We start from the raw sequence: 13,336 nt of genomic DNA on the forward strand, positions 1-13,336 counted from the left end.
TTACTTCTTTACCTCCTTTTATTCTCCTCCCTCAATTATTTTCCCTGGTCTTCTTTCCCTCTCTTCTTTTTTTTACCCTCTTCTTTCCCCACAATTGTTTTTCCTGCCCATCTTTCCCTCCTTTTTTCTTTCTTTTCCTCCTCTTCTTCCTTCTGCTTGTTTTCCCTGCTCTTCTTTCCCTCTTTTCCCCCCGCCTTCTTTTCTTTCCCCTCAAATGTTTTCCCTGCTCTTCTTTCTCTTTTCCCCCCTCCTTTTTCCCCATCCCAGCACCCCAAAAGGACAGTGGGGTGCCCAGGGACACCACCCAGCCCCATGGGACATCCTTTCCCTGGGTGTGGGGCTGCATTTTGTACCATTCCTAAAAATATTCCTGATCCCTCAAGTGAAAACCGGGTGGCTTGGATTTGAAAACCGAAATGGGAACAGCTGAGCTGCATCCCATCGTGATTTCTCACCTCCTCTCCTTTCTCTCTTTGCTCCTTCCAGATCGGGGAGAGGGTGGCAAAGGAGTGACCAAAAATTAGAGAAACAAGGCAAGGAAACATTTTTCTCCTGTTTATTTCTTTCCTTATTTGAGAGTAGAGAAAGTTTTTATAAGCCCAGACATTTATTTTATTAGAAAAAGGGATTTTTGAAACTGTTTGGGTGTTTTTTTCAGTGACAGAGTGAAATCCAGTGACAGAGGATTGTTATGGGATAGGATGTTTTGGTCAGTGCCTGTCCCCTCCAGCACTTGTAGAGGAGCCAAATCCACCCAGGCTCTGTCCAGAAAATCATTTTCCCTCTCTTTTATTCTTTCATGGAAAACTGAGGCAACAGGCAGAATTTCCCCAGTTTTGGGGTGTGCAGGTCACCTCAGGGCTGGTTTCCAGAAGGGGCTGGGTGTGCTGCTGGCACGGGCAGCTCGTTCTGCCCCTTGTTCCTTGGCACTGCTGCCAGGCCCACTGGGCTGCACTCCACTGCCAGTTTCCTGGGAAAACGACTCCCAGTTGTGCCAAACGTTTAACTTTCAGAACGAGCAGAGCTGCACTCAAACCCATCCTGCACATCATGTTTCTGTTGAGCCTCTAACCTCTGCTGCCACTTGGCACCGCAGCCCAAAGGGGAGTTTTGGGAACTGCACGGTGCAAACTGTGCCAGGGATGCAGCAGGATGGAATTTTGGAATTACAGAGCTGGCAGGGAGACCTCCAGCTGGGATTTTTTAAATTTTATTTTCATTTATCCTTGTTTTGCAGCCAGGATGTGCCAAAAGCTGCATTTATGGACTGAGCCAAGCCAGAACCAGGAGATGCCTGTTGCTCCCACCTGCCCCGGCACTTCCAGAGCTGGAGTCAGATCCTTTATTTTCAGCTCCACAATTCCTTCCTGTCAGAGCACTCTTGCATAATTAAGAGGTGAAGCTGGCAGGCTGCATGCAGCTAATACAGATATGATTAATTTTCATCCCTCTGTTTGATTTGGAAGGTTGTCCTTCCCCAGGCAGAAGGCTCCATCCCAGATGGATGGAAAGCTGCCAGCCAGACACGTCTTGGAGGGACAGTGGGACAAGACACGGGGAAGTTTAGTGCTTTGGAAAAGTGACCTTTCCTGGTAACTAATTTGTCACTTCCCAGCACCATCTGCTGACTCGTCAGCTGCATCCATCATAACCATGTGAAGAAAAGGACTGGAAAAGTCGATTAAAATGGGAATCGGATGGGGTTTGTGCAAATTGTTTAGCGAAGGGAGGGGAAAACCCCACACTGGGTGGGTGACATCCTGCCCACCACCCCCAGCCGCGTTCCCAGGGAGGTTTCCAGGGAGCAAAGCTGCTCTGGAGTCTCTGGGAGCTTTCCACTGCCCAGGGGTTGGTAAGCTGGGAGGATGCCCAGGGACCCGGGAAGCAGCTCAGTGCTGGACATGAGGTTTTTCAGGAGGGCTCTGTCCCAAATCGAGTGTCACTGACAGCTGGGACAGCAGCAGGTCCCTGGTGTGCCCCTGTCCTATTGACTGGCTGCCGTGGGGCCTGGTGACAAAAGCCATTCCCCGTGACAAATGGAATTCCCAGATGACAAATACCATTCCCAGGTGACAAAAGCCATTCCCGGGTTACAAATGGAATTCCCAGATGACAAATACCATTCCCAGGTGACAAACGCAATTCCTAAGTGACAAATGCCATTCCCAGGTTACAAATGCCATTCCCAGGTGACAAACAGCATTCTCAGGTGACAAATGCCACTCCCAGGTGACAATCGCCATTCCCAGGTAACAAACACCGTTCCTAAGTGACAAACGCCATTCCCAGGTGAACAAATGCCATTCCCAGGTTACAAATGCCATTCCCAGGTGACAAATGCCATTCCCAGGTGACAGTTGCCATTCCCAGGTGACCATCACCATTCCCAGGTGACAAACGCCATTCCTAAGTAACAAACACCATTCCTAAGTGACAAACGCCATTCCCAGGTGACAAACACCATTCCCAGGTCACAAATGGAATTCCCAGATGACAAGTGCCATTCCCAGGTGACAAACGCCATTCCCGGGTGGGCAATCGCCATTCCCCATCTCCCTCCCCAGGCAGGCAATGCTGCTGCTCCCCGCTCTGCCAGCCCACGGAGCCCGTGGATGCAGGAGGATTTCCCAGCTCGTTTTTCCCTCCTGCTCCTCGCCTGGCTGCTCCCAGACTCCCTCAGGAGCAGCACCAGGAGGTGCCTGGCCTGATCCCAAACCCTCTGGCATCAGCTCCTGGCTGATGGTCCCGGGAGAGCTCGGATGAGTTCTTGCACAATTCCCTCCCTCTCTCAGCACCTCGTTTGTCTGGAGAGGGATGACAGTGCAGGATTTGTGTTCCCGAGGGGGATCAGCGTGCCAGGCTCAGCGAGGATGGGAGAAGGAGCCACTTGAACACTCAAAGTGGCAATTTTGATATTATTGTGATTTGCAATTACAGTAGAAAGATAATTGACACAGGTGTCATTGTAGTGCTGGGACATTCACATCCTAAAATCCTTGTCTCGGTGCCTAGAAACACAAGCCAGGAGAGAGGGATTTCTCCAAATTAGAGATGGAGAAACTGAGGCAGCCTCAGCTGTGGGGCCACCAGGAACAGCTGAAGAACCTGGGGAGGGAGAAGAGGGGATCTGCCTGGAAACGAGAAACTCAGAAAACTCCAGTGCAGATAACAACATTCCCTGCCTGGGAAAGCTGTTTCCATGCAGGCCAGGCAGCCGGGCAGGGTCACAGGTGAGTGCCTGCAGTGCCTGGGTGGGTTTATAAAGGGAGGAGAAGCAGCAGGAGCACCCAGGTGTGTCAGGAGGGAGAAGAGCTCCGACCGCCAGTGTCCCGTGGCTGCACTCCCAGGTAGGTCTTGGCACCTCTTGGCCACAGAAGAACCAGCTCAGAGGAGGAGGAAGGAACAAAATCGATGCTGAAACAAGGGGGAAGTTGCTTTTCCCTCATCCCCATCTCGGGAGCACCAATTCCAGCAGCTCCTACCTCCTGTGGGCACCTGGCACTGCCACAGAGCTGTGCCCTCTGAGCATGGGGAGCTGCTCTGAGCAGGCAGAAAATGACTCTCAGACAAGTCCTAGAGCCAGGAATGGTTGGATTTTTTGGGAACAGCTCAGTAGGTGAGTGTCCTGTCCTGTTGCTGTGCCAGCTGCCCACCCCTCCTGCCCCCACACTGGCACTTGGCTGGGTTTTGGGGGGTGAGCAGAGCTGTGTGCCCGCAGTGCTGATGCTGAACTCGGGATCCTCCTGCTTTTTTCTTTTCCCTTTGGAGCTGAGAAGCAAATCCACCGAGTGCTCCCTGCCTGGAGAGGTGCTGAGCTGGAGCTCTCGGGGCTGGAATGCAGGTCCTGCTTGCCAAGCAAGGGAGGGCTTTCAGCAGGGACGTTTCTGAGTGGAGAGGTCTGTGTGGGTGTTTTTCTGGGAGAAGAGGGAGACAATCAATTCCCAGTGGGATTAGCCAAGAGGAGATGAAGGAAGTGACTGGGTGTATTTTCTTTGTATTCAGCAGTATTTTATTTATTTATATATTTACTGCAGGGATAGAATAAATGAAAAAGCGCCAAAGATTGATGCTGCTGAGGTTGCATTGCAAGGGCAGAGCCTGAGAATTCCTGCTTGGAGCCCTGCAGGAAACAGGGCTGGGACACCCTGGGACATCCCAGGGCAGGAGGTGGCTCTGCTGGTCCAGTCTGGGTGGGCAGGGGGAGGTGGCACCAGTGCAGTGCCCAGGGAAGGGAGAGGAGAGGATGTGACTGACAGGGGCTATGGAAAGGGAATATTTATTAACTTCCACTGGCCCTTGGTTCAATCCCAGCTGATATTTATGGGAAATCTAATTCAGGAGTCAAATCTAACTTAACAATGTCTTCTCAAGAATGTCCAAACCAAGAGGTTGCTGAAACTAATTAAGGATCCAGCTCCAATCAGGTGAAGAAGTTAAGCTGTAGGACCAGACTTCATTAAGTCTGTCCAGAGAGACTATTTTAATATTTAAAGAGAACATTCAATGTTTACATAAGTCCTTTCCTGATGTGAAGCCATAGTTAGATCACTTCAGAGGTGGTTTTTAAAGCCTTTTATTCCAGGCTCAGAGCCGGGCTGGAAAATGCCTTTCCCATTTCCCTTGGACTCAATGAAGCTTCTTAAAAGATCCAGTCCACCCAGGAAGGTTTCCAATGGTGAGGAAAATCAACCCAAAAATTAAAGAACCGTCTGTGTGAAGGTTTTTCTCTTTCCAGCATCTCTGTCTGCCGTGCTGGAGCTGGGATTGATGGGTTTGTTCTGGATGTGTTCAGGTCTTAAACCAACACAGCTGCAGGGCTGAGGCTCGAGAACTCGGGGAGGTGGAGCAGGGCTGGGCTTGAAATCCCTGGAGATGTTGCTCGAGAACAAATCTGTTTACACAAACAGCTTTGAGAAGGGAATTGCCAGTCAAGGCACTTCTATTCTCAGCTCAGGAGCAACTGCAAGAGTAAATATCCCTGAGGTGGGCTGGGGCTGAGCTGGGTTGCAGCTGGTGTGGAGCCAAAGGCGTTTCATGTCAAAGCTCCATCTCCATCTTGCCCTGGTGTCTCCTTTCCCGTGTTGTCCAGGCTCTCGGGATGGTTTCGAAGAAGGTGGTGGCCAGTTTGCTGCTGGTGTCCCTGCTGTCCGTGCTGGCTGAGCAGACCCAAGGCTTCATGCCCTTTTTCACCCAGAGCGACTTCCAGAAAATGCAGGTAACCCCTCCGGAATGAATAAATCAGGAAAGGTTTCTCCTGCTCTCATCCCCCAAACTGCAGTGACACTCTGACATCCTTCTCCCAAAATCCACGCCTTTGGGAGGAGGCAGAGGGAATTTTTAAGGTGTGAGGTAGAAAGGAAGAGCCTGGACGCCCCTGCCAAAGGTCTGCCACTCCTGTGGGGGCGTCACCTGCAGCCCCTGCGGGTCCTTTCCCTTTCCTCGGTGCTGGAATTCTTCCAGAGCAGCTGCAGCCTCCCATCAGTTCAGTGATGGCTCTTTTGTTGTAACAAATAATTAACCATCCCCCGGCTGGTTGTCACCTCTGGGACGTGCCGAGAGAACGTTTTTTCCTTTTGAAGTGAAACAAATACCGTTGAAAGGTGTCAGGCAGGCTCAGAGCCGGCAGCTTCTGAAACACAGCCCGGTGAGCTTCCCCCGCACTGCCGAGCCCCTGGATACCGGGAGAAATCCCATTTCCAACACCCACCCCTGGATAACAATTGCTTTTTGTGGGCAGCACAGGCATTCCTCAATGTCCTTGAGGAGGATGGGGACCCACGTGGGCTGTGTTTGTACTCCACAGCCCTTGTAGCTCCGTGTCTGCCAGGGACTGGGGTTTTGGGACGAGCAAAGGGGAAATCTGTCCCCAAAGGCTGTCCCTGCCCCTCCTGTGCTCACACGCTGGGCACTGAGCACGGCCTGTGCCACGTTTGACACGTCCTGCTGTGTCTGTCCTATTCCAAAGCACCTTTGGCTTTTTCCAGAGGGTTCTGAAGGCAACTGAATAAATGGAGATGGGCTGACATTACAGACCTGCAGAACGGCTGGGAAAACGTGACCGCTCTGCACATGCAGGGTTCAATTTCCTCACAGTGCTCCAGCACAGAGCCAGGCCAAGTTCTGTGGGACAGCTGGGGCAGGTCCCGGTGTTGTCAGTCCCATGGACAGGTCCCGGTGTTGTCAGTCCCATGGACAGGTCCCAGTGCTGTCAGTCCTGTGGATAGGTCCCGGTGCTGTCAGTCCCATGGATAGGTCCCGGTGCTGTCAGTCCCATGGGCAGGTCCCGGTGTTGTCAGTCCCATGGGCAGGTCCCGGTGTTGTCAGTCCCATGGGCAGGTCCCGGTGTTGTCAGTCCCGTGGGCAGGTCCCGGTGCTGTCAGCTCCCATGGACAGGTCCCGGTGCTGTCAGTCCCGTGGGCAGGTCCCAGTGCTGTCAGTCCTGTGGCAGGTCCCGGTGTTGTCAGCTCCCGTGGTCAGGTCCCAGTGTTGTCAGCTCCCGTGGTCAGGTCCCGGTGCTGTCAGTCCCGTGGGCAGGTCCCGGTGCTGTCAGCTTCCACGTCCTGCTGACAGAGTTCCCCCACCACACGTGGCTCCTGTTCACTGCAGACCTTCACACCCTGCCCCATAACCTGACCTGACCTCACCCGCAGCACTGCTGAATTTCAGTCCCCAAAGGCCACTCGGGTCACAGCTGATGGGCCCTTCCCAGCAGGATTCAGCATCCTGCTGGTTCTGTGCCCAGCACCGTGGGTTCCTGGCTGTTGGGACAGCACAGAGTTTGGGTTTGGGTTTGCTGCAGTCCCAGCATCACCAACTGCCCCCTCTGCTCTCTGCCCCGAAGCTGCAGGAAAAGGAGAGGAACAAGGCAGGGCAGAAGAAATCCCTGAGCTCGCTGCAGCAGCTGGAGGAGGAAGGTTTCTCTGAGCAATCTGGTGTGGATGTCAATGCAGCCAAGACCCTCCAGGTATGTGGAGCCATTTGACTCTGAGAAGCCCACGAGGACGTGCAGGGGATGAGGAGTCCAAGAGGCGTCCTCTGCCAGCCTGCCTGCTTACATCAGAGAGAAGTTTTAGCTCCATCCCAAATTATCTTGGTCGTTCAGCAGCCAGGTCACCCCTGAGGCCCAACAGCTTCTCCCTGAGGAAGGTGGGAACAGCTTGAGGTCTCTTTGGCAGGCAGTGAAGCCCAGCCAGGTGCAAGGCAGGAACTCCCAGTTCTGCTTCAGCTCCTGCTTGGTGGCACCTCTGACCCCACAGTTCTCTGCACTGGCAAAGCCTTATTTAAAATCTTGGCCTCGAAGTCTGTACACAGAGCAGAAAATGGGCAATTTGAGGGATTGAAGTGCCAGGCTAAGCCCTCAAAGGCAGACTTAACTGGTGAGCCAAGTCTGAAAATTGTGCTTTGCCACTTGAGCACAGGCAACTTTTTCCAGTGTGGGCAGCCACTCCTGCAGGGAGCTTGGCTGTGCTCTGCCAGCAAAAGGAGGGTGCAGATCCCCCAAAACAGGGACAGATCCCGTGGGACAGGCAGCAGGATCAGCCAGGCTGGAGTTTGTCCAAGGCACAGCTTCATGTGCAGCTCCTCCTGCACTCGTGATGCTCCAGCACTCGGTAACAGGATTTAAACAGCAAAATGCCCAGTTCAAAGTGTGAAATACCCAGCACATCCCCACGGCTGGCCAGCACCAGAACAGAGCTCCTTGCTTCAGGCACAGCTGGCTCCGAGTGCAGCAGGCTGGAGCAGGACCACAGCTCGTCCTCAGCTGTTGCTAGGGCAGGAGCTCTGCAGGCTCAGGCTGGAAGGGTCCATGTGCCACACAGTGGAGGATTAGAAGGTTCAGAAATTATTTTCTTTGCAGTCCCTGCTGCCAGGAGGTGCCTTTATCTGGATTTCTGAGCCAGCCCACGGGTTATGCAACAGCACTGTGAACGACTCAAGAGTGTGCCGCCTTCAAAATGTTGCTTTTCCCCATATGAGGCTCATCTTCTTCCCTCCAAACCCTAAACCTTCCACTAATTCGATCCAAGTGGGGTCAAAGCACCCCAACCTCCCCCCCTCTGCTCCCTCACCTTTTTTGTTTTGACTTCTCTGGTTTCCTCCACAGCAGGCCCTTCCTGTCAGAGCTTGGCTTACCCCAAGGCAGCTGGAAAAATACCAAGATGTCCTGGAGAAACTGCTGGCAGAGCTGTTACAGGACACCCCAGATGGTACTGTCAGAGGGTTGATTTCTGCCTTGGGAATTCTGCCTTTCCTTCTTCTCACCAGCTCATCAGCACAGAGATATTTATATTCCCCAGAAGGGTTTTTGTGTCATGTTTGCTCACTTGTGGAGCCCTCAGATCCCAACCACTCCCGTGTGCACCCTTCTGGGAAGGTTATTCCCTTGTCAGGTGCTGCCTGTGCCCCAGAGCTGGTATTGACTGGAAGCAGCACCACAACCCTTCCCAACAGCTCTGTTTGCCACTTCCCTGCTCCTCCTCCTCCCCAAAAAGTCCTCAGTCTCCAGGGAACAATTTCCAGCAGAGTTTATAACAGCAACTGTACCTGCGAGGCAGCTCAGCATGTGCAGCCAGCTTGGAACACCTCGCTGCCTGCACGGGGGCTTAACACTGACACTTAATTACACTGCAATTTGCTGCAAATCCTCCTTTTCCTTTGGGAGATCGTGTGTGGGAATTGCAGCAGCAAATATCCAGGGGCAGGCTGTTGTGCAGCTCTTCCTGCCTGCAGGATGAGGGATGGTGGGATGGGGCTGTCCCCGTGCCTTTGCCTTTTCTGGGATGTTTAAGCCCAGGAAAGGGGGTCCCACTCTCCCTGTGGGATTGCTCTGCTCTGCCTGTGCTCATCCCAGTTTGCCTCTGAGCTTTCAGCCGGGGAGCTGAGGAGGAGGAAACAACACATAAAGCTCTGGAAAGACTGAATGCCAGATTTAAGGACACTTGTGCTTTTCTCTCTTTTCTATTTAGCTGACTGATATCTGCAGGATCAGAAGAGAAAGCGCTGGAGCTGCTCAAGCTGAAAGACTCCACTTATGTAAATGAAATTTGTCAGAGAGATTAACGAAATCTGAGGTGAGATAATAAATATGCAGCGTAATTAAAAAGTAGGATTTGTGTCTTCTGTCCTGCAAGCTTCTCAAACAGATGGGGAGTGCCCAGTGTGGGAAAGAAGAGACAGGAAAGGCTCCAGGTTTTGGTGAACATCCCTGTTTTCCTGAGCACTGCTCTGAGAGTCCTGTGAGGAGCTGAAGGAGCTGGGAAGGGGCTCAGCCTGGAGCAAAGGAGGCTCAGGGGGAATTTCTGGCTCTGCACAACTCCTGACAGGAGGGGACAGCCAGGGGGATTTGGGATCTCATCCCAGGGAACAGGGACAGGAGGAGAGGGAACGGCCTCAGGCTGTGCTGGGGAGGCTCAGGTTGGACACCAGCAGGAATTTCCTCATGGGAAGGGCTGGAAGGGGCTGCCCAGGGGGTTTGGAGTGCCCATCCCTGGAGGTGGCACCTGGAGGTGGCACTGAGTGTTCAGGGTGGGGATTGGGCACAGCCTGGACTCAATGATCCCACAGGGATTTTCCAACCTCAGGTATTCTGCGATTCTATGAAAGTACGTGGAAAAGCCCAGGAAATCAATCTTCGAGGAGGATTAAGTCTTATCCCTCCATTTTAGCAATGAGGGAAACTGAGGCAAACCTTTACCAGATCTCCTGGCAGAACTGGTGAGACAAGTGGGGGGACCTGGGTGTCCCTAACGCAGTTCCCTGCTCCAGGAGGGTGCTCTGGCACACTCCCACACTGCTGGAGAATGCAGGAGCCCTGATGGGCAGCCCCTCTCTGTACCCAACCCCTCCTGTCAGCCTGGAGCTATAAATCCACCAGCACAGTGAGGAGCAGCTGTGCCAGGCACAGTGTGAGGGAACTCACTCTGCCCTTTCTCCTGCCTTTCAAACACACCCCGAGGTGAAATCCTAATTCCACTTGAACATCCTGCTCTCCATTTCCATACCTTTGGCTTGTCTGAGAGCTACTCCTCTCTGCTGGCAGCAGGAAATCCAACATATGTAAAGTAGGGATGGATGAGATCAATGGTATGTACGTGAATATATCCAATTCCAATCCAATTTTATCCTCTCAACCTAACAGGACTTCTGTTCTCGCTGAGCTCATTCCAAGAGCTCTGTTTGTGCTGGAACAACACCCCTCGGAGCACTCTGCCATAAGCAGCCCTGGGGAGAGGAGAAAGCTCCCAATGGGTAATGGAACAGGCAGCGTGCAGTGGATTACAGCTCTAATGTTTGATCCAAAGGCACACTCCTTGTCCAGGGACTGATCAGCTCCGGGAAGCTCCCAGTATTGCTGAGGCAGTGTGAGCTCTGGAAGCTCTGTAATGACTCTGAGTGGGAGGGAGATGGGAAATAACACATTCCATTAGGCTGGGAGTGAGAGCAGTCTGGGCTGCAGGAGCTCCATCTGCACAGGGGCGATATCCATGGAAGAGCTGGCATGGGACTCGCAGGAGGAGCTGTGCCACATTTGGGACATTTACACCAGTGTGCAGCAAGGTCAGAGGCTTGCTGGCTTCAGAGGGCACCTCTTGCCTTGTTACTTCACAGACACCCAAACCTTTACTCCAGGTTTGATTTTGCCACATGGAAACAAAAGAGAATTCCCCCTCGAGGGGTAAACTACCCCCAAACCCCCTCCATAAGCTCCAATGCAGGTCAGAGCTGTCCCCGCAGTGTGCCCTTTCCCCAGCTCCTTCTCTCCCAGGAGATCACCTCCCCTGTGCCACCTAGGAAGGAAAGTTTTCCAATGATGGAAAGAAAGAAAGTGAACATGAGCCTCTTGGATTTGCTCCCTGGACCATTTCCCACTGGGGTGATGGTGGGGCTGACACGGTGGAAAATTCCAGAGGGAGATCCACCAGCAGGACTCTGCTCCTACCCTTGGACCCAGACAAGCTGCATCAGCAAGGGCCAGTCTTGAACCCAGCCATGGATTCTACCAGTGGCTTGTCCCAGTTGTCCCAGTTATAAATGAGCTTGGGATGTAATGGCTGGTTGTGACAGAGACCACAGGAATAATTCCTGTCCTCTCCTGCAGCACCAACTGTGGTGTCCAAACAGGCACCAAAGTACACCTTCAACTTTTGGGAGTAAATTCCTTCCACCATCAGGGACCTGAGCAGGAGAAGCAGAAACGTTTCCAATGGAAAGAGATGGAGGGACCCCAACCAGGCCCCTCCCGGCTGCCCAAGCTCTGGCTTTGGGTAAGAAGGAAGTGGTCTCCAGGTTTCAGGGCAGATCTCCATTTTCCCCTGCCCTGGAAGGTGCTTTGGCAGCCAACAGCACCCAGGTCACACCTGCTGGCAGGCAGGAGAAATCTGCTGCTCCAGAAACCAAACAAGAATTTCATGGTGGGATGAGCAGCCCAATAGCTGGGGAGAAGAGGAGGGAAGGGAATGGAGTCACCTCTGACTTCCTAAGGAACCGGGCAGGCGGCTGAGGGCTCTTGGGTCACACCTGTGCTGTGGCTGTCAGTGACAGGGTGACAAACAGGCACAGCGGGCTCCCAAGAAAGCCCTGACACTTCCCTGGGTGCCATGCGCAGGGCTGTCACCCAAAAGCCACGGCTAAGGAGGTGGCTGGGGACGCGGGGTTTCAGCAGCCCATCAGTCAGCGGTGGAAGGGTTCAGCTGCGGGGTTTGGGGTGCAGCCGTTCCCTGCTCCGGCACGGATCCCTTCCCAGGGCTCTGCTCACGCCAGCCCTGTCCCCAGGCTGCCAGAACCGGAGCGGGCGTCTGCTCCTCTGGCACAGGAGCCGCTGCCAGCAGCTCTGAGGCAGCTTCTGGGCGCGCAGGGAAAGTGGAGGCTGTCCCCCTGTGCTGTCCCAGCTTCCCACAGCCAGCTCCGGCTGTTTCCAGCCAAGAAACGCTTTTTGCCGAGCCCATCTGCAGCCTCGGCACCGCTTGGTGCTCCCAGAGCCACGAGGATGATGAAGGGGCTGCAAAAATAGAAAATCCACTGTCAAATTCAGCATTGGCACTGTGGGCAGGGGATGGGAACAAAGATTGCCCGTGGGGGATATAGGGTCTGACACGTCTGTTCCTGCTGCCTTCCCTGTGGGGGCCAAATGCCTTCCAGGGAAGGCAGAGATTCTCCCATGGGGAGGAAGGCAAGGGGTGGTGGATTTCTCTCCACAAAAAATAGGCACCTGATCCTGCTGAGCTTTGCTGCTGCCAACCTCCTTCTGAGGAGGAATCACAGCTTTTCCCCCATCCTCCAGTTGTCCAACACCAATCCCATTTCCTCCCCTCCAAAGATTGTGCAATGGGGCTGCTGGGCCTGGGGTAATTCCCACGATGGGCAGAGCCACAAGTTGAAAGGATAGGTTTGGGCTTTTGTTGCTGTTTTCTCCAGAAAAAGGTGAGTTCATGTAATTCCAGGTTTGCACCAGCTCAGCCAGCGCGCAGCTGCATGCCCAGGCAGAGCTTCTGCAAAGTGAGAGCTGTGAGCTCACAGGATCCGTGTGATAGGAGCAAATTGGAATTTTTTATTTACTTTAGACCCCTCTCCACATCATGAGCTGGCAGAGGAGCACAGAGGAAGCTCAGCTTAGCGCGTTCACACTTCCCAGCACAGCTGAGTTTGCTCTTTTAATGGGCTCCCTGGCCTCTGCTGAGGATGTATTTGCTGTTGCCAACCTGATGAACAAATCTCAGCATCTCGTTGCTGCTTTCTTGGATAAATTGGGAAGAGTGATGTGAGCTTTGGGGACCTGCTAAGGAGAGTTCCTGAAAGAAGGAATAGGGACAGGACAGGATGCTCCTGCTGTGCCAGGGGAAGGTCAGGTTGGACATCAGGAGGAATTTCTCTGTGGAAAGGGCTGTTAGCATTGCTCAGGGAGGTTTGGAGTCCCCATCCCTGGGGTGTCCGAGGAAGTTTGGACATGGCACTCAGGTGGGGATTGGTCACAGCTTCGACTCGATGGTGTTGGATGGATTTCTCAGCCTCACTGACTGGGATTCTGTGATTTATGTCGGGAAGAGCTTAGCTCCTTCAGCTTCGTGCTCCTCTGGAGCCTCCTTCTCCCCACAGGTGCCATTCCCAAGGGACCACGGCGTGTCCCCCACGCCAGTGTCACACATCCATCACCAAACCCGCGGCACACAGCCAGCCCTCAGCACCTCCAGCACCGCTGCTCCACTACCTTTCATTAAATTCCAACATGACGCCACCGTATTTCAGCCGCTTTCATCGCTTTCTTTAGCGGCGGCAGCAGGAAAAAGCAATTACTGTTCATCACAGCTGTGCCAAAATAAATTTGCAAGTCAACGCTTGG

At 53.4% G+C, this 13,336-nt stretch overlaps 1 protein-coding gene across 4 annotated transcripts; it reads left to right on the forward strand.

Moving 5' to 3' along the window:
* Positions 1-4,475: 4,475 nt before the first annotated feature.
* MLN (motilin) lies at positions 4,476-9,106 on the forward strand. 4 transcript variants are annotated; one of them, XM_085561193.1, is made up of 5 exons: positions 4,476-4,675; positions 5,090-5,215; positions 6,842-6,964; positions 8,105-8,207; positions 8,967-9,106. In XM_085561193.1, exons 1-5 carry the CDS (start codon positions 4,673-4,675, stop codon positions 8,972-8,974), a joined length of 363 nt encoding a protein of 120 aa, XP_085417319.1. In that variant the 5' UTR covers positions 4,476-4,672; the 3' UTR covers positions 8,975-9,106. The 4 variants fall into 4 exon arrangements, with proteins under 4 accessions (XP_085417319.1, XP_085417317.1, XP_085417318.1 ...); XM_085561191.1 differs by lacking the exon at positions 4,476-4,675 and adding an exon at positions 4,772-4,983 and having other exon boundaries at positions 8,108-8,207; XM_085561192.1 differs by lacking the exon at positions 4,476-4,675 and adding an exon at positions 4,788-4,968.
* Positions 9,107-13,336: the final 4,230 nt, after the last annotated feature.

This window comes from Lonchura striata, chromosome 26 (genome assembly GCF_050655825.1).
Source record: "Lonchura striata isolate lonStrDom1 chromosome 26, ASM5065582v1, whole genome shotgun sequence".
NCBI lineage: Eukaryota > Metazoa > Chordata > Aves > Passeriformes > Estrildidae > Lonchura > Lonchura striata.

Excerpts from the sequence above, each read along its gene's own strand:
- MLN (XM_085561190.1), top strand. The coding sequence starts at position 4,873 with ATGTTGCTCGAGAACAAATCTGTTTACACAAACAGCTTTGAGAAGGGA. Across the intron at positions 4,984-5,089 it reads CAAGAGTAAATATCCCTGAG|GCTCTCGGGATGGTTTCGAA; the intron begins GTGGGCTGGGGC and ends CGTGTTGTCCAG. Across the intron at positions 5,216-6,841 it reads GCGACTTCCAGAAAATGCAG|CTGCAGGAAAAGGAGAGGAA; the intron begins GTAACCCCTCCG and ends TCTGCCCCGAAG.